The sequence below is a fragment of the Ciconia boyciana genome, chromosome 7 (genome assembly GCF_034638445.1).
Source record: "Ciconia boyciana chromosome 7, ASM3463844v1, whole genome shotgun sequence".
Taxonomy (NCBI): Eukaryota; Metazoa; Chordata; class Aves; order Ciconiiformes; family Ciconiidae; genus Ciconia; species Ciconia boyciana.
In genome coordinates, this window is record NC_132940.1 from 39,906,332 (window position 1) to 39,928,577 (window position 22,246).

The 22,246-nt window shown below is 44.3% G+C and overlaps 2 protein-coding genes across 7 annotated transcripts in view; one reads left to right on the top strand and one right to left on the bottom strand.

Annotated features, from left to right (window-relative positions):
• Positions 1–1,456: 1,456 nt before the first annotated feature.
• On the bottom strand, positions 1,457–12,678 carry DBR1 (debranching RNA lariats 1). The gene is made up of 8 exons (XM_072868240.1): positions 10,929–12,678; positions 10,708–10,832; positions 10,531–10,611; positions 8,704–8,789; positions 7,225–7,449; positions 6,273–6,353; positions 4,520–4,665; positions 1,457–3,980 (listed from the first exon to the last, which is right to left on the bottom strand). The coding sequence occupies exons 1-8, from the start codon at positions 11,123–11,125 to the stop codon at positions 3,302–3,304; spliced, it is 1,620 nt and encodes a 539-aa protein (XP_072724341.1). The 5' UTR covers positions 11,126–12,678; the 3' UTR covers positions 1,457–3,301.
• A 1,381-nt stretch (positions 12,679–14,059) lies between these two features.
• Positions 14,060–22,246, top strand: part of PPP2R3A (protein phosphatase 2 regulatory subunit B''alpha) — a 62,264-nt gene continuing 54,077 nt past the window's right edge. For 2 of the 6 annotated variants that reach the window (XR_012043492.1, XM_072868216.1), the window contains exon 1: positions 14,680–14,811. The gene's annotated coding sequence lies outside the window, so the exon portion shown is untranslated. Of the gene's footprint in view, positions 14,397–14,679; positions 14,812–17,073; positions 17,147–17,234; positions 17,324–18,095; positions 18,149–22,246 lie in introns of those variants that run through there. The other 4 variants (XM_072868220.1, XM_072868218.1, XM_072868219.1 and 1 more) reach the window with 4 other exon arrangements.

The window sequence follows — 22,246 nt, forward strand, 5'->3', positions numbered from 1 at the left end:
TGGGCCTCGGGGAGCTGGGATGGATGGAGCTGTCTGCAGAGGCGCAGGCAGCTCAGGGGACTGACTCAGCCCTTGTTATTTTCCTCAGCTCTCCCACCTCAGTTCTCTCAGCCCCACTGCAGAGCTTACCCCACCAGCCCCCCAGGAAGACAGCGAACATAGGGCTAGATGACTGACTTTGTCTGACTAAAGCCCTGACACCGAGGCAGGGGGAAGCTGACCTTACCACAGGCTTCTCACGCAGTACCCTAACAGGCACCCCTCCACTGCGGTTTTCCTAGTCCCCATTCCACACCCTGTGGGACAGGGACACTAGTGTGGCTTTCAGGACAGCCCCTCAGCTGTCCAACAACAGCCTGACTTTTTCTTATTACAAGTAACCAGGTTTAGCTTTGGCTACCTTATATTCTGACTGCACTAGTGGAAATCAGAGTTTTGCAGGTCCTTCTGACACATCCTCATCCTGGGTCTTGCCCCTGTCTGTGTGGAGTTCCTGGAACATAATGAAGACAGTGTGAGCAGGGCGTGGGTTGGCGATTCATTCACAGCAGGTATATGGAGAGCTAGAGACTTGCTGAGAACCATCTACCCGGGCACAATCTTCATCTGGGACACAGGCATAGCATGCCACTTCCCATCCTCCGCCTTGCTGCACATAAAATAGATGGCACTTTATAGGTAACAGCAAAAATATTTTTAAACTAATTGCAAGTCTCATATACTGAAAAATCTGTGATTATAACTTGTACGAGGGTCTGACAGAGAAACATTTTCCAGATGTTTCTCACCAAAATTTAAGAAGTCAACAGTTTTCAGAAAGACTTTAAAGGTGCCTTTTAAAGAGCACTGAAGACTCTGGGTCTTAAGAACTGATTAAACTTTGTCAGCCTTCCCTAGTGTTTTACATACTTTTTGAAGTATTTAGTCTTCTTTACCAGGGAAGCTTGAAGTTCAGAGCTTCAACTGAATTCCATGTTCAGCAGAGGATCTTGCTGTCAGGGAAAATCCATAATGGACGAGAGCACAGTAGAGCTGAACACTTCAAACTGCAAAGAGGGTGTGAACAGCTACAAGAAAGGGTACAGTAACTATATAGATCAGACATGGTTCGTACTCAAAAAAAATTTGTGTCAACCATATTTACCAGCTGCACTCTGCTCAATGGATGCTGAAATACTTCATTTAAAAAAAATCTTTAAAGATTTAAAAAAAAAAAAATCAGTATTCTATCTTGTCAAAGTCTCCTGCTTTCTAGAAAGCCAAAACACATTTAGCAGAAAGGGGAGGACGGGGGATGATGCACAACAGAATAATTTGCTTTAAAAATCATATGAAATCAGACTAAGAAGTCTATTACATGTAATATGCATCTTCCACTCCAGTTCATGTAGAATTCAACAGCTGAATACCATGCTCAAATTTCTTGGGAGACTTTTCAAGTTCATAACGCAATTTATACTTAAAATACTTTATTTCCATTATAGTCTTCAGATCATGAGGCATGCTTAAGATTTTAGCATTGCAGACTCAGGACCCTTAAAAGATACTCAACTATCTTCAGTAATCTAGCTGACAGTTCACAGCTACTTTAGATAACCTGAAGGTTACACCAAACGCTTCCAATTTTTCATCACATCGTACCACAGCAGGCATAGGGGGCCCAACGACTCATTTAGTAAACAAGATGGCATCCTCTGGAAAAAACCCAGGATGTTAATGGCATCAACCCACCAGTGTAAAGCCATTAATCAGAACTGTGGAGAGCATTCATTTTGACATTTTCTAGCTCTTTAATAATTATACGCATTTAGTTTTCATACTGAACTGCTGACAGGAGAGGAACCAAGATGAATCCCAGAATGTGGAAGTGATTTTAAAGAAGGAAGTCTTGACCTTAAGGTGTTTCCCTGCTACATAACTCACACTCACCAATCCATTTCCCTCATGGCTCCCTGTCCAGTTCCCTCTTCTGTCAGGATGCTTTCTTCTCCACAGTGCCTGTGCCTTAGAGGAGTAAAAGCACACAGGAGCTACCTCTGCTCTCAAGGGCAGCACAGTCATGAGGAAGTCCTGCTCCATCTGGACTCCGAAAGCTCAGCACAGAACACCAGCAGAACTTGACTGTAAAACTAATGAGTCTAGTGACATATGCTATAGTGCCTGAAAACACTGTCATTTTAATGACTTCAGGAAGTTTTGTTATCCTCACAGCCTTTCAGGCCAAAGGAGTGTAATTTGCTTGCTAACAATTCAGGGCAAACTAGAACAGCAAAAAGAAAACTTCCAAGAGGATCTATATTCTGGCAGCTCCTGTTCTCCCTCAGCTGAAGTTTATGAAGGTACTTTGGAAGACTCCAAATCCAGTTGCAAGAATTTGGCAAGTTACACACTACTGAACAGAAGTGACAGGTGAAAACTTATGCTAATTATAACAGTAGGCATTACTGTCTCAAGCAACTTATAAACATCGACCACCTTATATGAAAATACAACACAGCCTTAATTAGTAAGAATTGAGACAGTGATGATGTCCAGATTTAGAAAGCTGTTCATCCTAACTACTTGCATTTTAATTTTAAGACATGGCTCTCAAGTTTTAAGAAACAGCACACAAGTGAGGTTTTAAGAACAGAGATGCTCTCTGCCACAGTCCCCATAAAACTATAAGGCTTCAAATTAAGAGACTTGGTTCCCTATCAAAACTGTAATTAAAAGCCAATACTGGACAATACACATTGTTTTGTTTATGACCATGAACTTTTTCTATAGCATGAATATCACCAGAAACAAAAATCTTCACTCTTCTATTGCTGTTTTGTTATGGGAATTATTTTTTCAAATTTCGTTCACGGAGTTATTGCATATGCTACTTTGTATTAAAAGTTCAGTATAAAACAAGACAAAAGCGATAAAATCAAATCAGTCAGTCCTGCAAGTCAGACATCCTCTCACTTTGACTTCAGTTGTATTTTAAGAGTTCTTTCTTGTTAAAACAAGCACGGTGAATCTTGTATAGCGGTACAGCTGAAGATATGTAGTATACACCAAGAACTGAAGCAAAATCAAGTGATTATACATGAGCTTTAAATCCTTTGACAAAGTACTTTGTTGGAAAAGTCTGCTTCTGACTTAGATATTTAATCTGGATAAACTCTGCGAGAGGTACATACAGCCTCTTCAGCTTAAGAAAGTAACATGAATAAGATCAAGTAACATTAAAAGCACGACTAGTCCACCACAGTTCTCACCACCTTCCCACAAAAAGGTAGGGAGAGAACTTACTTATACATCATACGAAGTATTATTCTGTTTTATCTTCATCCTCTGCAGCATAGATAGCTTGATTCCTTCTCTTAATTTTTTTAATGCCACTGTTTCCATTTTCATTACCACCAATGCGCTTTAATGGTCTCTCATTTAAGCTCTTCTCTTCCACCTGTTTACTCACACTAGATTTCTCCAGTTCCTCGTTAGTGGAATCCATAGCATCATCAGACGATACTGCCATGGAATCTGGCATGATCCGGATGTCAGAAAAACTTGCAGAAAAGTCAGGAGGATGATCAGGGGAAGGATCTACAGAACATGTACTCAGATCTTCATCACCACCTTCTTCATCCAGCATTATTTCATCTGGATTAATGGACGAAAGTCCAGAATTATCTGTATTATATTCACTGGGTTCCTCTGCTGACCCAGCACTGTCCATCTCCTCTTCCTCCTCCTCCTCTTCATATTCGCCTCGTACTGCACCCTCTTCTTTAGCTTGCTGGATCCTGTCATTGATGTCAGTGAGGCCAAACTGGGCACAGAACTCAGTGGTCTGTGGATTAATGGTATGAACTGGTTCCATATGTTTTTGGGGCTTGCTGGGATCATAACAAGCAGCTGTCAATGTGAAGTTACAAGGAATTTTGAGGTTATGATTTAGCTCTTCTAACACCTCTTTGATGGCTTCTTCTGTCGCACTGTAATCCCACCTAAGTAAGTGTATAAAGTTAAAACAAGTGCAGCTAGTCAAAAGGTATTTCCTGTTCCCACGGCAAAGAGAAACTTTTAAAGATGGATAATAAATTCATCTTACAACAAGCACCTAATTTCTGAAATTATTTTTTTGGAACATATATTGCCTTTGGTCAATACTGAGGTTCCCCTCTCCCCACCAAGGATTAGTGTATTATGTCAACCCACTCAGTAAGTATTCACCTGCCCACCCCCATAATCCAGCCTGATTTTCAGTCTCACAGTGTAACTGGCAAGATGATCAGCCAGCATGTATGTTTTGCCCCTCAAATGGTGGTATTTAAGTTTGCAAAACAAAACTAACTGCCCATGTAGAGCAATAAAGAAGTTGTATGCTCTAGAGTACAGCTCTTGTCACCATCCCCTTTGTTTTACAAGGCATTTAGCAAGTCCTACAGGCATTATAGGCTGCAGAACAGAAAAACACAAGTCTAAGATAAGTTTACTTCCGGTCCAGCAAAATCACACCTTCCCCTCTACTTTGCATGCAACTTACTTTGCGTGGAGGCCATTCTTTTCAGGCATGTTCCATGAGCTCTGAGTCACATTAACAAGACTGTTGGTGGCCTTGAGGACTGCAATCCACTCAGCATCATACTCCAGCGAGTCACCTGCACTAGGATCATGCTCTATGTCTATTATCTGTTTAAAAAAAACACAGAAAACAGATGAGGTGAGTTATTTCTCCTGACACCAGAAACTGATTGAAAGTCTGAAGTGTTACTTGCATGGTACAGAGTTTTAATTAAGTTTCAAGTACACTGAGCTAGTGGTCTCAAACTAGACCTCTCAAGTTAGCCCTACATAAAATTTTATAGCAATAAGGGAGTAAGAAAGGACAATCAACAAAGGTAAAAAAGGCATTTCTGTATTTTAGCTTACAGAAATTAAGAAGCAGAACACCCTCCTCCCTACTGCCAGCTATGGGACAGTTACGCAACTTAGAAACCAGAATTTGCCTACTCTTAAGTTCATGCCACCTTCTAAGCAGAAATACATCAAGAATTGATAGCAACAGTTATTCTGCTGTATAAACACACATTCTTAGCACAGCAGTGAAATTAACATGAAATGTGTTTAAACTCTTTCAACGACTCATGAATTGAAATCCAAATCACTTTGTATTCAGTGACATTAACCCGAATCAAACCATTCGGTTTAGCCAAACTGTACTAGTCAGGCTCCGATTTTAAATAACCCGTAAAGTAATTCAACCTTTTAAGGCAGCTGGGGGGGGGAAGAAGATACGCTTTAAACCAGAGCTACACACAGGTGAATCATCATGCTGCTGGAGGTAGCGCACTACTCCAGATCAGTTTTGCTACAGGATTTTAAGTCTGGACTAGCATGCCAGTGTACCTTTGTGTAGCAAAAGCCCATCCTCATACTCTCTCCCATCTTCAAAGGTAGCTACTAGGGCAAATGGATCCCACCACACATCCGAAGAACAGATAATGAACCATCTTCACTTTAAGTTGACAAATAAAAGCTACTTTAAAGTAAGACTAGTAAAACACTTGACTGCATTTGAAGAACATGCTGTCAGAAGCTCCCTCTCATACCAAAGGATTTTTGAGATTTTACAGATGGCACCCCAGGCAGCACACACAGGCCACAGACATGAACATTGTTTTGCTCTTGGCAAATCCATTTGGCACTTATATTGAAAATTCCCACAACCTAGACCTCCTACTTGTCCACTGCCCTTCCTAGCCAAGATATGCACCAAACAAAAAGAAGCAGAGCCATTCTCCTAGGAAGTAGCACCAATTCCTGCTGGAATTCACAAAACTGAAAGGAAATTACAGTACTCAACTTAGAGCTCAATCCTGTCTGAATTCATTAATCCAGATCTGAAGAAAGAGGCACTAGTTGACCCAAACTAAACTGTGAAAGAGCAGCCTCAAGATGCGCTTTCTTCTTAGATTTGACATTTGTCAAAAAAACACAAGAGGAGAGTCAATTCATGTTGAAGTAGAGCTACTCCTCCAATTAAGTCAAGTACTTGTTCTAAGGCAGGAGGAAATGGCAGGAATAAGCAAACACTGCGCCTGCATGACAGGACGCAAGGTCTGCTTATTTCGAGACAATATTATACAAAGACCATTCCACACATGCACCATGCCTAGTTTCTTTCCAATTCCTCCATTTATCAGAACTGTTCTTCAGCTTAGATACAAGCACAGCACTTAGCAGTCCAGACAAGTGAAGTACTTAAAAAGTAAAAACCTACTGCACACGGTCATCACCTGCAGAAAGTCTCTGTGTGGCAGGCATTTATCCAGAGCCAAAAACTTTGTTGCTTTTGGTAGCTCTTCTTTGGAGTTTGTCTAGGAAACAAATGGTGTTAACACAGGCATTAGCATTTCTATGAAATTTGATAATTCTAAACAAGTTATATAGAGAGATTTCAAGGCATAATTTATACAGAAAAAGACTTTCTGAAACAGAAAATCAGCATGGGATTATAAGAAAGGGAGGGAGGGAGAAAGAGAAAGACAGACTTCACTGGAAGTCTAACAGGAAGCTGGATGCAGATGACAGCAAGATAAAGCAAGAGCCACACTTCATCCTTAACCAAGGTAGCTGAGCGCACCTAGCCTTGAAGCAAAAAGAAAAACTTTAACGTAATTGGAAACAGACTTCTTGAGTCTAGAAGGTCTAGAGTTACATTTCTACAGCTAAATAACTTGCAAACAGGAATAACACGTCGCACCACTTTCAGGAATAACTCAAGCCAAGAGAAGTTTCAACCTACAGGGGCTGGTTTTTGGCTTTACCCAGGCCACCAGACAACTTCATCTGCCAAGCCTTACTACAGGCATCCTCCCATCCCCGGTTAACCACTGTCTTATTTTCAGTCGCTTCTCTATCACCTTGTTTTGAAGTTGTCTCCTTCCCCAATAAAGTGGGAGAGTGCTTTTCTATAATCTTAAATTAAGAAGTTTCAAGTGCAGTAGTATCAGCTATTTCACACTGTCCCTGAAGAAGATTAGGTAGTTACACCACTCTATAACATCTCTAACTTACATAAGCTAGTAGTCTTCACACCACTTGCAGTTTAATGTTTTGCAGCTTAAGCTGTGTTTTAATAACTGAGAAAAGCATTAAGAAGTTACTTTTCTGGACATGATTACCTGCATTGGAATTCTAAAACGTGCCTAGGACACATACATTCTTGATTTTTTTTTTCCCCTTTACCTGGTGTTGCATGAAAGCTGCAAATTTAACGTGAAGATGTGCTGAGAACCAGTAGGTGGGTTTCAGATGCTGCAGAAGCTCTGAAGCAGCAGGGCTTCCTAATGTGTTGCTCTCCACTTCTTGACGGAAGAAGGATTTCATTTTAAGAAGCTGTTTCTTGTTTCCATAGTGATATATGCTTCTTGGCCAGTCATGTGACATAAATATATCAATTGGACGCTTTAGCTGTCAAGCCAAAATGCATAAGGTATAAATAAAACACATATGATAAAGAAGTTTTGAAATTACACAGCACAAGACGGAACATGTGTAATGTCCTACTTCAGATCAATACAGTTAGCTGTGACCAATAGCCTCACTTTCAAAGCAAGTAAGTATACCACTGAGGCCCATCTTCCAGGTGGCCTTTGAAGTTGTCAGGGGACTCTAGTCTCCATGGTTTGTACTACACTTTCTTGGGACAGTCAGATGTATTTTATATGTACTGCCTTATAAAAGAGATCATATAATCACACTAAGTGTCAGGCACTCAGAAAAAGATTTAAAAATTACAGCTATAGAGCAAGTTCTCTACCCACAATCAAAGGCATCTTCCTCCTCATGAAATTTTTAAAAGCTTTGTTTAAAAGGGATAATAGCTAAGCATTATATTCCTCCTCAAAGGAAGCACCTCTCAGAAGTCTAATCACTGTCTTAATCATGTCTTGGTTCAACATTCAGCACTCTTCCATCAGCTGTATCAGAACACACTTTCAGATGAAACCTGAGTCCAACTAATAAGAAACTTACAGTGAAATGCATCAAACTATTTACAATAACAGCAAACCTTTGTCCTATGTTCAGCATCCCTATATCTACTGAACACTTAAGTGTGCAACTGCAACCTGAATAATCATTCACAAGATGCTTATAAATAGATGTATTCGCATCACAACCTCAAATGGAGTAGCCCTTGTGACAAAGCCAGGAGTAGGCAACAGCTCAAAAATAAAGCTAATCTGTCCTTTGAATTTCTTGCCCTGGAGTCAAAAATAATTCAACCACAGATATTCAGGATCAGCTCATTCAGCTGGTGCAATTTTGATTATTTAACTTTGTACCAACCAGCTTGCATGTTAGACAAGGTAGCATCCATCTTCCTAAAGCTAACCAAGCTGGAACAGAGGCATATAGCTGGAGTACCTTCCATTCCGAGAATTTTATCCAATTCAAAAAAAAAAAAAAATCCACCAAAAAAACACTCCTGGCTGTGCCTGATTCAGATCAAATTTGCACTGCTACACAAAGCATTGGAGGAGATATTCAACAGGAACAACGGTGGAATAACACCCAGCATAAAATGGCCTGTCCAGATTAGCTGGGAGTTGTTGGTAAGATTTGCTATCAAATAGCATACTTGTTGAGAGTAGCTTTAACTTCTTATTTCTAAATTAATGAAAACTATTTACCACTGTTTAAAAAAATAGATTTCTCACTAACCTGCTTGAGTTTGAAGACTTCGATATTCCTCACATGGTAAGCGCTTCTAATTGTTTGCTGGTTGTATGGTGGACATTCAAAGTGGCCTGAAACATTGAAAAAAAGAGTAGTTGCCTGAATCAATAGTTCCTTCCTAACACTGTTCGCAAGCTAGCTTATTGGGGTCATATAGACACCTAGAGCAATCCCAAATACAAGGCTGCCAATAATCAAAGGAGATACTGTATTTTCTTTACACAAGGCTTACACCAACAGGCTGCTAACTTTTTATGTGAGGCAAATACGTTGTAAAAATATGTCTACAAGAATGAGCATTTCTTCCATTCTATGTCTTACTTTCACAAATATAGAGAATACAGTAATTCAGCTGTGGAAACAAAAACCAGGAGTTTGACTCCAATAATGAAAACCCAGGACCATCTGAAACAAGTAACTTTCAGCAGAAAGATTTATGTGCCTAATTCCTGAATGAGGTTTTGTACCTCTCTGGTGAGATAACACCCCTCATTACTTCCCCACACCCCTTACCACTACAGTTACGCTGCACAGCCATGTGCAATCACATATATAGAGAGCTGTTTGCTGCACAGACATTAAACATATGTATCTACTAATCTCATGGCTACACATGCAAGCATGCTGGTACAGACAAAGAACATAAGGTAGATGGGAACAAGCAAAAGTTGGGCATCAACATAGTGAGAGCACAGAGCAAGCCTGTATGAGTGGTCAGTGATCAGAACATAAGTTAGGATGTTACAACTCAGAAAGAGGTATAAACTAAAATATCACAAAGCACTGCATGAGATGTGACTCAGGCCAGCGAGGCTGTGATTTTTTGCGTTTCTTGAAGAGTACTGCCACCAACCATGAAACTACAGCTTAACAGATTCAGCAGCACCTTAAACATGCCTGTAGCTGCCCACAGGCACCACAGACTCTGGAAGCACAAACATGTACCCTGTCAAAAGGGACGTAGTCTCCAACTTTGCCTTGGGACAAGAAACCTGAATGCCTAGCTGAGCTCTTATATACTCCTAAGAATGAACAGAAAAGTTACTTTTTTAGTAGTTAGCATTATTGTCAAAAAAAGTCTCATCTCCCACATGCAATATTCAGGCATACAAACTGTATGTTTGATAACAACAAATTTAATTAGCATTGATAGGTATTAGACAGAATCAGGTGTTCTAGAAAACTAGTTCAGTACTTTGCAGCTTGAAAGCCATTTGCAAAGCTTCTCTGAAGCAGTATGTTACTAAAGATAATACTACTATACAATAATCACAAGTAAGAGGCCGCTACTTCATGTGTTGAGGAGATCAGAAAGACTAAACAATCTTCTATTTGCTGACACCAGGTATCATCTGTGTCAAGATTTCTATCCACTGATGAAGACCCTTCCAAGGAAGAACTCTTGAATACACACATATGTATAACCAGGAGGAACCGATCTCAAGATGTACTGACACTAAGCCTCAGCTCAGGACAGTACATTTGTACAATATCACACTTATAAACTGACTGTTTCACACAAGGAAAACAACACAGTCTTGCACTGCACACTAAAAGGACACTGCCATGGAAAAATCAAGACTGTTCCAACAACAACATTCAAAAGGCGCATTGCTTCCTGCTGTGGTTGCCAGGCAGCTACCGACTCATCTGCCACCCCCAGAAAAATGCACGTGTTGAGCCAAGAGAGGTTTCCAGCACAGGAGTCGGTCCAGAGAAGAGGAGGAATAGCCAGACCCTCCCGCGACGGCTTGGGCCCAGTACTCCACTCCCCACTGCCCACCCAGCCGGGCCCGCTCTGTCCCACCATACCTTTCCGGTAGTCGTGAGACTTGAAGATGCCAGAGATGCCGCCGATCCTCACGCCGCGGAACCGCACCACGCCCGCGTAACCTAGAGGAAACGGGAGCGCAGCTCGTCACAGCGGGGCCGGGGCAGGGCAAGGGGCTGGACGGGAAAACGCCGCCGGAAGCTGGCGGGGTACCCTACCGAGGTAGTAGATGTTGGGCGCCACCCACCCGCCGTAAGGCAGCTCCTGCAGGTGGTTGGACGCCTCGTGGTTCCCGCCGATGAACACCGTGAGGACCGGGGCCTTCTTCTCGCCGGAGTAGTACCTGCGGAGACACGACAGCTGCTGTAGCGGAGCGGGCCGGGGCCAGGTAGGACAAGGCCAGGCCAGGCCGGGCCGGGCCGGGCCGGAGGACGCTCACCGGTAGAAGGTCTGCATGTGGCGGTACTTGGCGGGCACGGCCATGCAGCGCAGGTCCGCCTCGTTGCGCACGGCCTGGAAGTCGCCACAGCAGAGCAGCAGGTCGGGCCGCACGTTGTGCCGCCGCTGCAGCAGCTCCAGCGTCTCGTACATCTTGTCCAGGGCGCCATGGCAGCACCCCGCCACCGCCACCTTCATCGCCGCCGCTCCCCCACCGCGCAGGCGCCGCGCGCGCCTTCGACGTCACCGCCCGCCCCCACGGCGCCTGCGCGCTGGCGGAGCTCGGCTGGGGCCTGGCGGGCCGGCAGCCGCCGCCGCCTCCGGGAGGCAGCCGCGCCCCAGCCCGACTCACCGACAGACAGCGACCCGGGGCGTCCCCCACCACCGCCGCGGTCACGGCCACGCGTGCCTGGGCCAGCCGAGGCCGCTCCAAGATCACCTGCTGTCAGATTAGCCCAGGGGGTGCTACTGCGCTCCCCTTCTCGCTCCCCAGCACCCGTGGGGATGAGTCACGCCACTGGCAGGTGGGACCTGCGCCACGGCTCTGCTTCGCTCTGGGCAGGAAAACTGTCACGGCAAATACACATATATAATAAATTAAAAAGGCCAGTGTCACATGCACAGTGGAGTTTTAGAAACTTTCAATGCCTTCTGCAGTGGAGCAGGAGGCCCTGCAGAGGGAATGCAAACTGCTTGAGGAGACGCCGTGCAACATCCCCCCATGCTACAGAGACCACCAGGCACCACTCTCCCCACAGCCAGAGTCAGTGGAGTACCACCCGCACCTCTTCTGCCAGCCTGGCAGGGAGGCAGCAAAAGCTTCACTTGTTTCTCATTGCATGGCACAAAGAGCACGCAATGACCACGCAAAGGCCACAAAGACCACACAAGCGAAGCTGCAGTGGAGCAGTTGCAGCAGAGCAGAGCAAGCAGTAGCTGTGCATGCTTTCGCCTGACATTTGTGCCCATAAAAGACCGGCTTTGGGTTTGCAAAGGACATACCATCCTTGCAGTGCTTTTGTCCTGCCAGTCCAGCATCAGGCAAGTGTATGTTTAGCCCAGTCAAGCACTGGCTTCTTGTAACTTCCTAACATGCAAGGACAGGAACAGTCAGTGGCTTTACCAGGTCAATGGCATACAAGGCAGGGCGAGAAATCTGGCATCTCTCCCTTCACTTACAGACTGTCAGGCTCCCTCTTTTGAGGAGCACCGATTTCCTCGTTCTGAAGGGCAGTGAATTGGATCATAGGCTGGTATTTGTGGGTCACATAATAAAACCGCTCCAGACTTTTTCCACTGTTTGGGTTTTTTTTAACAGTCTTGAGGGACTGAACAAAATTACAATAACATTAGTTAAGCATTAACTTGCTACTACTTACCCTGTAATCATGGAACCAAGTAGACATTCCTGTTCCCCTACGGTAGCAACTTACATAATGGCCTCTCTCTTGATACTAAGAAAATATGAGTGTCCTTTAACACATGTCATAATTTCACAATGTTGGGTTACTGTGTGTTCTTTGGGGCTCTCATCCAAGCCCAGCTAAAGTGAAGGGGGAAAGTTTCTCTGGCTTTCAAACCCCACAAGTCTTCAGAGTAAAAGCGCACACAAAAGCATTCCTAGGTGTACTGAGCTCTTTCACTAACTTTGCTGAGACTTACCGGGGTGTAGTGTGAGAACAGTCAGTCCAATGCATCTCCTGGGAAGGCTTTCCAGCTTCTCTGGGGAAGAACACGAGCCCCTCAAATTTGCCACAGCTGACTTCCTGAAAGGAAGCAGGTGAAAGACAGAAAAGGTCCATGAATCTCTGGAAGATACCGCCTTACCCAAGATACACCATCTTGGAGGGCTTCCCGAGACTGCCAGCAGATGCATCCTTAGACTGCCAGCAGATGCTGCTTCTGCCTACCCAAATTCATCCCCAGTCAGTCAAGGTAAGCTGATACTGTAATTGTAATTCCTGGGTTTGTTAGCTCAGGCTCATTCCTCATACTCCATGTGCCACTTATCCCAAGTGAACTGGTACACAGTAAAGTCTATAAGGTTTTTTTATGTTGTAGCATTTTAGTATTTGTACACTATTCATTATGCATCTCAGCTCCTTAATTTAACTCTGGGTGTTCACTGAGCAAAACTGCAGTCAGACCACAAAGGGAAGCAGCCATGCTACTATTTACAGGGTAAGTAGTAGCAAGTTAATGCTTAACTATGTTACTGTAATTTTGTTCAGTCCTTCAAGACTGTTTAAAAAAACATGTGACTAAAGTGCAGCTCTCTTCCACCACATGACTAACGCATGGTTGTCTATGGATTGGGCTTTGCAGCCACAGTCCCTTGCCCTCATGTGCTCGTGCATGTCTCTCATGTCCGGATGTCCAGTCCTACAGGAGAGGACCTGTACTTTTCTTAAGTGACGGAATGCACATCCTGTCTGGCGTGACAGGAGAAGAGTTCCTCACAGTTCGTGAGGCCGAGAAGTGAGAGTCCCGAGAAATAGGCTCAGATCAGTGGATTGTTTGGGTGGGAGGTATTTGCCCTTTTTGCTGTTGCCTGCCTGCACTGATGAGTAATGTTTTTTTTTCCTGAGCTAACTATGGTAATTTAGAGCCATAGAAGTAGTTCAGTTTTCCTCTCCAGAGAAATGAGGAAGAATGAAAGGCATCCTAAGGGGCTGCATCTCTCTCATCTCTGAGAACAGAATAAGAGAGAGACATTCCTGTCAAGTGCTTTCTAGCACTTCTAGAAGATACTGAAAGATTTCTAGCATGCTTAGAAGATACTAAAATGAAGAGAAACAGCAAAAGGGAGGCATCTGTAGCTGACTTTCAGGGCGAAATAGCATGGCTGAGAAGGGAGGTACAAGGGAGAAGTGGTGGGAGATTGTACGTGTTTGTGAAGGAGACAGATAAACTGGAGGTACAAGTCTGAGGTACACACAAATTTGATGTGTTCCAGCTGAGGTTTTGAGATGTCCCTGTAAGCCATGAGAGAGCACAGGGTCGCAGGCTGGTGTGCATGTGTGTGACAGAAGGAAGACACTGCTGCAACCACCTTAGAAAAAGACCCCATGACGCTGGCCTAAATATCACAAGACGTACCTGCAACAATGTTTTGGTGTCTTTGGACACCTCCTCCCCCAGTATTGTGTCTGATAATTGCAGCAACACACTGACAACGCAAGGCCCGCTCCAGGCCTAGCCACTGAGGCGTGGCAGTTGCCTTCCCCTTCCAGTTGCACTTTGGCTCTTTCCCGTCTTAAGTTTTACCTTTTCGCGGAGGCACCCATCACGCTGTTTTGCTGGAGGGCACTACTAATGGCCTCGAGCCAAAGAGGGCTGAAAACCCTCCGAAGCCAAGAGATGAAGTAACCGCGGTGCTGGATTTCTCGAGTGGCCGAGGGAAAACAAAAACCACCGCTCAGGACGCTGCGTCCTGGCGAACCGCAGGCCCGGGCCGGGCTGGCCGGCGGTGAGTGACGGGAGGGACACGGCGCTGGGGCGAGGGGCCCGCCGCCTCCTCACGGCGGGACGCGGCGGGAGGGGCGGATGTGAGGAGAGGGAGGGGCGCGGCGCGTGCACGCGCGCGGGGGTGGGCTGGGGCAGCCCCCACCGGGGCGCGCGCGCCTCGGGCACGAGCGAGCAGCGGGCGCCCGCGGGGGGGCGTTCTGCCCCCCCCCCCCCCAGCACGGCAGCGCCATTCCGCGGCCGCCCCCTCACAGCCCGGCCTCGACCTGCGCGCCCGGGGCCGCCCGCCCGCCCGCCGCGCCTCCGGGGCGGGGCCCCCCGCCGCGCGGAAGGGGCCGGTCGGGGCGGGCGGCAGAGCGCGCCCGGCGGCGGGAGCGGCGGCGCCGGCATCGGCATGGGACGGGGCGCTGCCCCGGCGGGTAGGTGTGGTGCGGCGGGGCGCCGTGGGGGGGGGAGCGCCGCGGCGGCAGCAGCGCCCGCGGGGCCTGGGGCGGGCCCGGGGGCGGGCGGCGACGCGGAGGGGCGGTGGGGTCGGGGCCGAGGGGCCGCCGGCTCTCTCGGGCCGGGGGCAGTGGTTGCTCCCCTCAGGGCCCGGTGGCGGGGGCAGGTGCCGGGCGGGCCCCGGGGTGGGGTGTGCCGGTGCGTTGTCTGTCGGTGGTGAAGCGTCCCGCCGCCGGCGCGGCATGTCTCGGGGGTCGCGGTGCCGGCGCTGACAGGGTCTGGGAGGGAGCTGCGGGCCGAGCGGCCCGGCGGGGCTCGGCCCGGCGGGGGCGGTGTGCGGTGCCGGGGGTGGAGGCCGCCGTCCCGGGATGGGGACTGGCGGGGAGCGGCGGCGGTGGCGCCGGGGTGTTTCGGGGAGGGTGGCGGGGGCAGGCGGGCTGAGCCGCGGTTGTGGGAAGCAGTGATTGAATGGAGTTACCAGGTAGCACACAGGGTGGAGAAGGAGGAAATACTTTTCGCATCGCAGGCGTTTAAGCTGTGAAAACCACTATTACTGGTGTTGTGGAGGCCGACACTATAAATTGTCTCAAAAGAGTTTTGACAAAGTGCTGAGAGCCATAACGGCTTTTAAGCACAGCGATCTGGGCGTAGTTTCCAGTTCAGGATGGCCCGAAGCTGTTAGTTGTTGTAAAGCAGGACGTTAACACCAGTGAAGGATCACCTATACTTAGGCTGTTCTTTTTTTCTGAACGCTTGCCACTTGCCCCAGGACCCTGGGTAGCTAGACCTTTGATCTTCTTCCATGCAGCTGTTAATATATGGTCATGAAAGTAGGGTGGTGGTTTTTTTTCCTGAAGTATTTCTTCATGATCAAGAAAGGAAAGAGCTTTGGCTACAAGACTCTGGTTCACGGGAGACAAATCCAAGATTACATTGGGCATAAACTTGTAAAATTGAGATGGAATAACTATTGGAATGGTTTACTGAAGGACGTGTTCCTACTGGAGTAATTCTCTCTGAAGGTCATCAGATTGCGCTGGTCTCAAGTAATGTAAATATTTTTAAGCTCAGGACTAATTTTATTACCTCTGTTCTTCACACTAAAGAAGGAAGCCCTGGAAGACGTGCTGTTCTGTGCCCCCATCTCTCCTGTAAAGGCAGACTAGCAGTGCAAAGGAAAGAATTCAAGAGAAGAGGCAGGTAGTCCCCAAGCTGTTTGCTATTGAAGTGCTGCCTGAAAGGCTGGGTACATTTTTCTTGGTGGTGGTCTCATGGCTTTACCTCACATGATCTGATGCCTGCTTTGGGAAATAAATTTTCCAGGCATTTACTTAAAATAGTTGCCTCTTCTCTTGATTATTTCTTGATCTTGATTTCTTGATCTTGTGAATCTCTCAAGCTTGGTAGGTCTGCTCTCACAGGTTATGTAGGGGGAAGTTATTTTCATGAGAATTTTGAGGAGATTGTCAATACTATTCGACTTCTCTCATTTTTGTAAAAGTATGTATTTAATGTCTGCTGGATTCCAAGAAGTTGAAGCAGGAGACAGTGGTTTGGGGTTGGTTTTTTTTTCAGTATTTATGTATCTAGAAACGGTAACATTGTGTATCAGATGAGTCTGATTTACATTTCACTTCATATAAAATAAAAGAGAAAAGTTGAAGTTACCTGATGGCATATAGCCAGTTTCCACTACCTAGACCTTTGCAACCACTGTTATGTGTCATATGATTTTGTACTCATAATTTGCACAGAGGTGCAACGTTAAAGGTAGCTATGGGCAAATTGCCTCAAAGTTGACTGATGTGTGACTGCCAAATACTGCAGAGATTCACTGGTAAAACATCTATTTCATCTCCTTCAGCTGCAGCCTGTGGAGCAGGTGATGAATATTGTGGCTCAGGCAGTTCAGAAATCTGTAGTGGAGCTCTGTGGTCTAACAGTTGCTGCCAGTAGCCCTGGAGGTGAAAATATGATGCTGCACAGTGGAATTTGTGGTTTCCCTTTTTTTTTTTGTAAGGACCTTTCTCTGTCCTTCCTCCAGACACCTCTCCCCCTTCAAATTACACAGAAAACATGACTTTAAACAGTAACTCTGAACTTGGTATATCTCTGTATAACCAAGGTTGCTGTGCAGTCTTGCTTCGCTTCCTTTGTATAAATGTTTTCCAATACTGTTTTTCTTAAATGATTGCATACTCTTCTTCCCCCATAAGACTAGGTTTTCTCCTGTTACACAGAACTGAACTTTTCTGAAGACTAAATTAGAGCTTGGATCTTGTGCTCCAATTCTGGAAGAAACTGGACAGCAAGGTAGAACTGTGGGAAGAGGGGAATTTTCTCATTCATAGTTAAGGTAGTTAAGTGCTGTCTTAAAGAACTGGTTTCATGTGTGTTACAGGACAAGCTTCTTCCACCAGACCTCACTGTTGTATTTCCTTTGCCTTTGATGTCCCTGGATCTGATTTGCAGAATTTCTGATGTACAACTGTAAGGGCAGTTGCAACTGAGTATTGCCTGACTGCAATAAAGTTCAGTTAGGCTTATTCTTCATACATATGAGACACTCTATAATGTCACATACTTTGGAAAAATCAGGCCTTGAGGCCCTACACCAAAACTTGGTGTATTCTCTTTGTCACAATTCTTGCAGGGGGAGGATGATACTGGAAAATAAGTTAATGTTTAAGTAGCATGTAAATACTATACTGATGGAGAAATTAGTAATTCTGATTGCAGAATAGTGTGTGAATAGGATGCAGTAAGCAATACCTGAGGTCACACATGTAACAAGGAAGCTTGTTAAAAATGACTCTTCATTTTAATGAATATTCCAATTCATGAATGGGAACACTGCTGTTCACTCAAATTAGAAGATGGGAATCTTTACATTTATTTGGTTTTCTGTTTCTTGTGTGTATCGCTTATCTTTTTAATCTGCTTCTGTTTAAATACACAGGGAAAAAGAAATGAATGGAAGTTTTTTTGTTTTGTAAAGCTCCCTGGGTTAGTAAAGATACAGGGGAAATTACTTCCTCTGTCTTACTGGGATGTCAGGTTAAAACATCCTTAATTTTTCTTGGTAGAGGAAAGTGGACAGAAAAGTTATGCTCCCTTAAATTATTTGTTGCTTTCATCACACTGATCTGTGGCTCTGGTGTGGCTTATCAAAGTCTTAAGCAGTAAAAGCTGTAGCAGTGCCAGACTTCTTGAATGCTAGGACATGCTGCACCTTTTGGCGTAATTCGTTATGTTTCAACAGCTGCTCCTCTTCAGAGTGCAAGATGGAGGCTGACAGGAATGGGCTTGTGGAAGGTATGACTGGTGGAAATAACTGCTTGCTTTTTACTCCTGTGATTATGCCTCAGAGGAGAGGATGGGCATGCAATACAGTATCAGAGCATTTCTCCCCAGCTTAGTATTTCACTGTTCTCATCACTGACCTGTGGAAGAGCTATAGTACTCCAGCTGGGGCCAGGTGTGGGTTAGGAACCAAGACTACCCTAGAGAAATGGACTGTCACCTTGGACAAAGAGAACTTTACCAAGAATCTTGAATGCATGAGGAAATAAGTTAATAAAGAGTAGTGCGATACAGATAAGACATGAAGAAGTCAGATAGGACAGCAATGAGAAATGTTTGAGCTCTGAATAGATGGGTAATGAATGAAAAAAATAATTTTATTTATTTGTTATGAAATTAAAAATTTATTTTACCCTGCAGATCACTAGCAGACAGTTGGTCTGCTACAGGATAAATTTTACCTAACTTGCAAGTAAGTTTCCAAGATGGTTTTGGGGAATCTGTAGATTGTAACATCAGTGTCAACAAAAGTTAATGATTGAGGGAATACCATCTTGGACACAACTCTTCCTTTGTGATCTTAACACTTTAATAAAATAGCTTTAATTTGTATAAAGTAATTGGATACTGTTAATACTAAATTAACTGATTCCAGGGAAAATAAATGATCTTGCTAATATGAAATTATCTTTTTCCATATAAGGTCATAAACAGCCAAGAGACACATTACTTAATCAAGCTCTTTCTGACCTCTGCCCTGAGCGTTGTTAATTACATGCTTTTGAATCTTGTTCACCTCCAGTGTTTCTGGTTGGTCACCTTATTTTCTGTTAGCATTATAAAGTTCAGTTAGGCTTATTCTTCATACAGCTTTTTTTTTAACTCATGCCTTGCTAAGCTTCAACATGTATGTTAATGTATTGGGGGCCTGCTAAATGAGCTAAGGTTAAATTATAGTTCTATACAGACGTGGGGCTGTATAGCTGGCAAATTATTTATACTTAACAGATTGGTGTTATGTGGAAAAATTGTGTGAGCTTTTACTCTCTTGCTGTCTCATCTGTATAACTGGAAACCAGTCTCATGGGACACAAATTCCTGTCTGGTCAGTTTTAGTTCCAAGTCTCTTTGCAAAGGGAAAGTTGAAAAAAGGTGTTTCAGAAAAGCTGAAAGGGGTGAAATCTTTCTTGATATTATTAACTATCCTACCCAGCTGATACCCATAACGATGAGCTTTGCAAGGCCCATACATTGGTTCTCCACAACAGTTTCTAGTATACTGGTGTTCAAAGACCCTGTATACTGACATTTGTGAAGGGCATAGCAGCACTAGAATATTAGATAACACTGTGACTTAACCTGAAGAATTACACTGAATAATACTGCATTCACTAACTGCAAGTCAGTATTTTACAACAACAGTTTAGGGTCTAGTGCCAGGTTTATTTCTAAAAAGCAGTGTAGACTATTGTTACTGATACCAGCCCAAATCTTTTTGGGTGTTGGGTTTGCTTTATGTTGCTGCTGTAAATGTTGAGAGGTTGTATGTAAGTTAGTGTTGGGGGATTTTTTTAGTTTTTTAGGGTAAATCTACTGAAATAGATTTCCTAATGTAAAAATTTACTTCCCCAAATCATACTGACTGCAAAGCAGTATTTATTATGCTGTCATGGACAGTGATTCTCAAGGTCATGTCTACTTGGAAGCCTGCCTTGATAAGTGCTCCCATTGCAGTGACCTTCATAGTTCACTGCAAGAATGCTGAAGTCCAGCTTCAGCTGGTAAAGTTAGATGATCTGAAGCTATTTGACAAGAAGGCACAAGGGACAAACAAGCGAATATTCTGCTGTTTCTGGATTTTCAGAGGGAGTTTAATGAAGTTCTTTATTAATGCTTCTTAAAGGAAATGAACTGCCATGGAGTAGGAGTGTAGCTTTTTCGGTAATTAATACCTGGTTAAAGTGTAGGAAGAACTGTCAGTTTTTCTAGTGAAGAGTAATCACTAGTGGAATCCCAGGGGGATCTGTGTTCAGACTTGTGTTGCTCAACATAGTTATAAATGATCTGGAAGAGAGGCTGAGTAATGAAGTGACAGTATATGCTGAGAATCACAAAATTAGGGTAGAGGAACAAAAGATGACTGGAGTTGCAGAAGGTTCTCGCAGTACTTGGTTGTAGGCAAGTGGTACTTGATACTAGTAGATATAAAATAGTATGCACAGGGACAAACAACTAACTGTGTCTATGCAGTGATGAGCTCTTAAGAATCTGTGCCATTCAGGAAAGAGATCTTTTAAGTAATGCAGATAAAACTCTGTGAAACTCTCTCAGCAGCAGTCAAAAAGGGCAAATAGAAATGACAGAGGACTCTAGGAAAGGGAGAGGGAGCAAAACAGAATGCCATGGTATAAATCCATGGTATGTTTGTGTAATGAATAACATACCCCCCTGAAAGTTAGGGGCAGACTTTCTCCCCTCTCCAAAGATTAGGGAAAAACACAGAAGAGCATGATTGAAGCAGCTTTTGTAAAAAGAGTAACCAAATAAACAGCGGCTTAGCCTGGAGAATACATGATTGGAAGCAGGATGGATAAGAGGAGGGATTATGATAGCAATCTGCAGCCATGGGAGTATGAAGCAATTGTTCCCTGTTTATTTTGTCACCTGAACATGGCAAGAATGAAAGGGCATCAAGTGATGCCCAAGCAAAAGGTGGTACCTTTTGACAGAGGAAGTATTAAAACATGACCCCTTGATTCCCTAGAACCTTTCTGGGTTCATGGCATCCTTTGAGAAGTTTCACAGGTTTGCAGCATGTGTGCTTGTTTCAACCTGCTTCCTGTAGCATTGCTTGATTGCACCTAGTTCTTGTGTTGGAGGAGAAGATGAGCAGTCAGACCCTATCTACTTTTTCTATGCCATTTGTGATTTTGTAGAAGATTATAATATTCTTTCAAAGTCATCTCTCTTCCAGTCTGAAATGCCTGGTCCTGCTCAGTCATTCCTCACAGACAAGCTGTTCAAGACCTTTGGATCATTCTTGTTGCCCATCCTTTTTTCTGAGTCTGTATGAAAATTTTAGTCTCTGAGAATGAATACCTTCCTCTTCCATAAAGCATTCTATCAGTAGGTCCCTGCGCATTTTACTAAGGACAATAGTATTGTTGTTTCCCCTTGAAAGATAGGTAGCAAGAGGGACAGGAGGTATGAATTAACCCAGGTGGTTATGAGAGCAGACACTTGAGAATGTATTATATGAAAATAGTGAGACTAGGAAGGGGAAAGCACTTATACAGTGATAATACTGGTTTTTGAAAGGCAGTTCAAAAATTCATTTCTGAATGTGGTTCTCATCTGTTCTAGATATTGGGCACAGTTTGGGTTCCTGCATCTTAAAGTGTGTAGCCAAACCAGAAAAGCTTATGAGGGGCAGTGGAAATGGTCAAAGGTGCAAAATGGCTTCTATACAAGAACAATTGAGTAAGTAAGGACTAATAGTCCTGGAAAAGAGAAGGCAGAGGGATGACATGGAATTCTGTAAACTCAGGAATGCTGTGGAAAATGTGCATAGAGGGCTAGCATTTGTGCTCTGTTTCCGTACAAGATCTTGACCTATTGAAGCTGGTGAGTGACAGAATTGAAAGGGGTGGTAGGTGGTGGAATGCCCTGTCAAAAGATGCTCTGACTGCAATAAGTTTCTGTGGAATCTGGGGATGCACATGGGAGGGAAATCCTTTGAAGGTTACTAAGTACACAGAAACCACCTCCAGCTTCACAATTCTCGTGAGCTGAAAACAGTTGGAGGCCAGGAGAGTACTCCCAGGAGATATCGTATATCTCTTTCTAATGCTATTCCTTGAGCATTGGCAAATAGCCACAGTTGGAGACAGATACAGTTGTTCCTGTGTTCTTGTTTAATCCTGAAGGATGGGATTAATCTAATGTAACTTGTCATCTCAAAATTAGATTGTTTTTTAAGCTCAGTGGGGTGATTTTCTTTGAGGTGCCTTCCTCTGCATTGCCTACAGAGAGTACTGAACACTTCATTTCTAGGTAGCTAGCTTGAATTAGATGAATCCCACCTCTTTTATGGTTTTGTAAGAACAGCAA

Excerpts from the sequence above, each read along its gene's own strand:
- DBR1 (XM_072868240.1), bottom strand. The coding sequence starts at position 11,125 with ATGAAGGTGGCGGTGGCGGGGTGCTGCCATGGCGCCCTGGACAAGATG. Across the intron at positions 10,833-10,928 it reads CACATGCAGACCTTCTACCG|GTACTACTCCGGCGAGAAGA; the intron begins GTGAGCGTCCTC and ends GTGTCTCCGCAG. Across the intron at positions 10,612-10,707 it reads GCCCAACATCTACTACCTCG|GTTACGCGGGCGTGGTGCGG; the intron begins GTAGGGTACCCC and ends CGTTTCCTCTAG.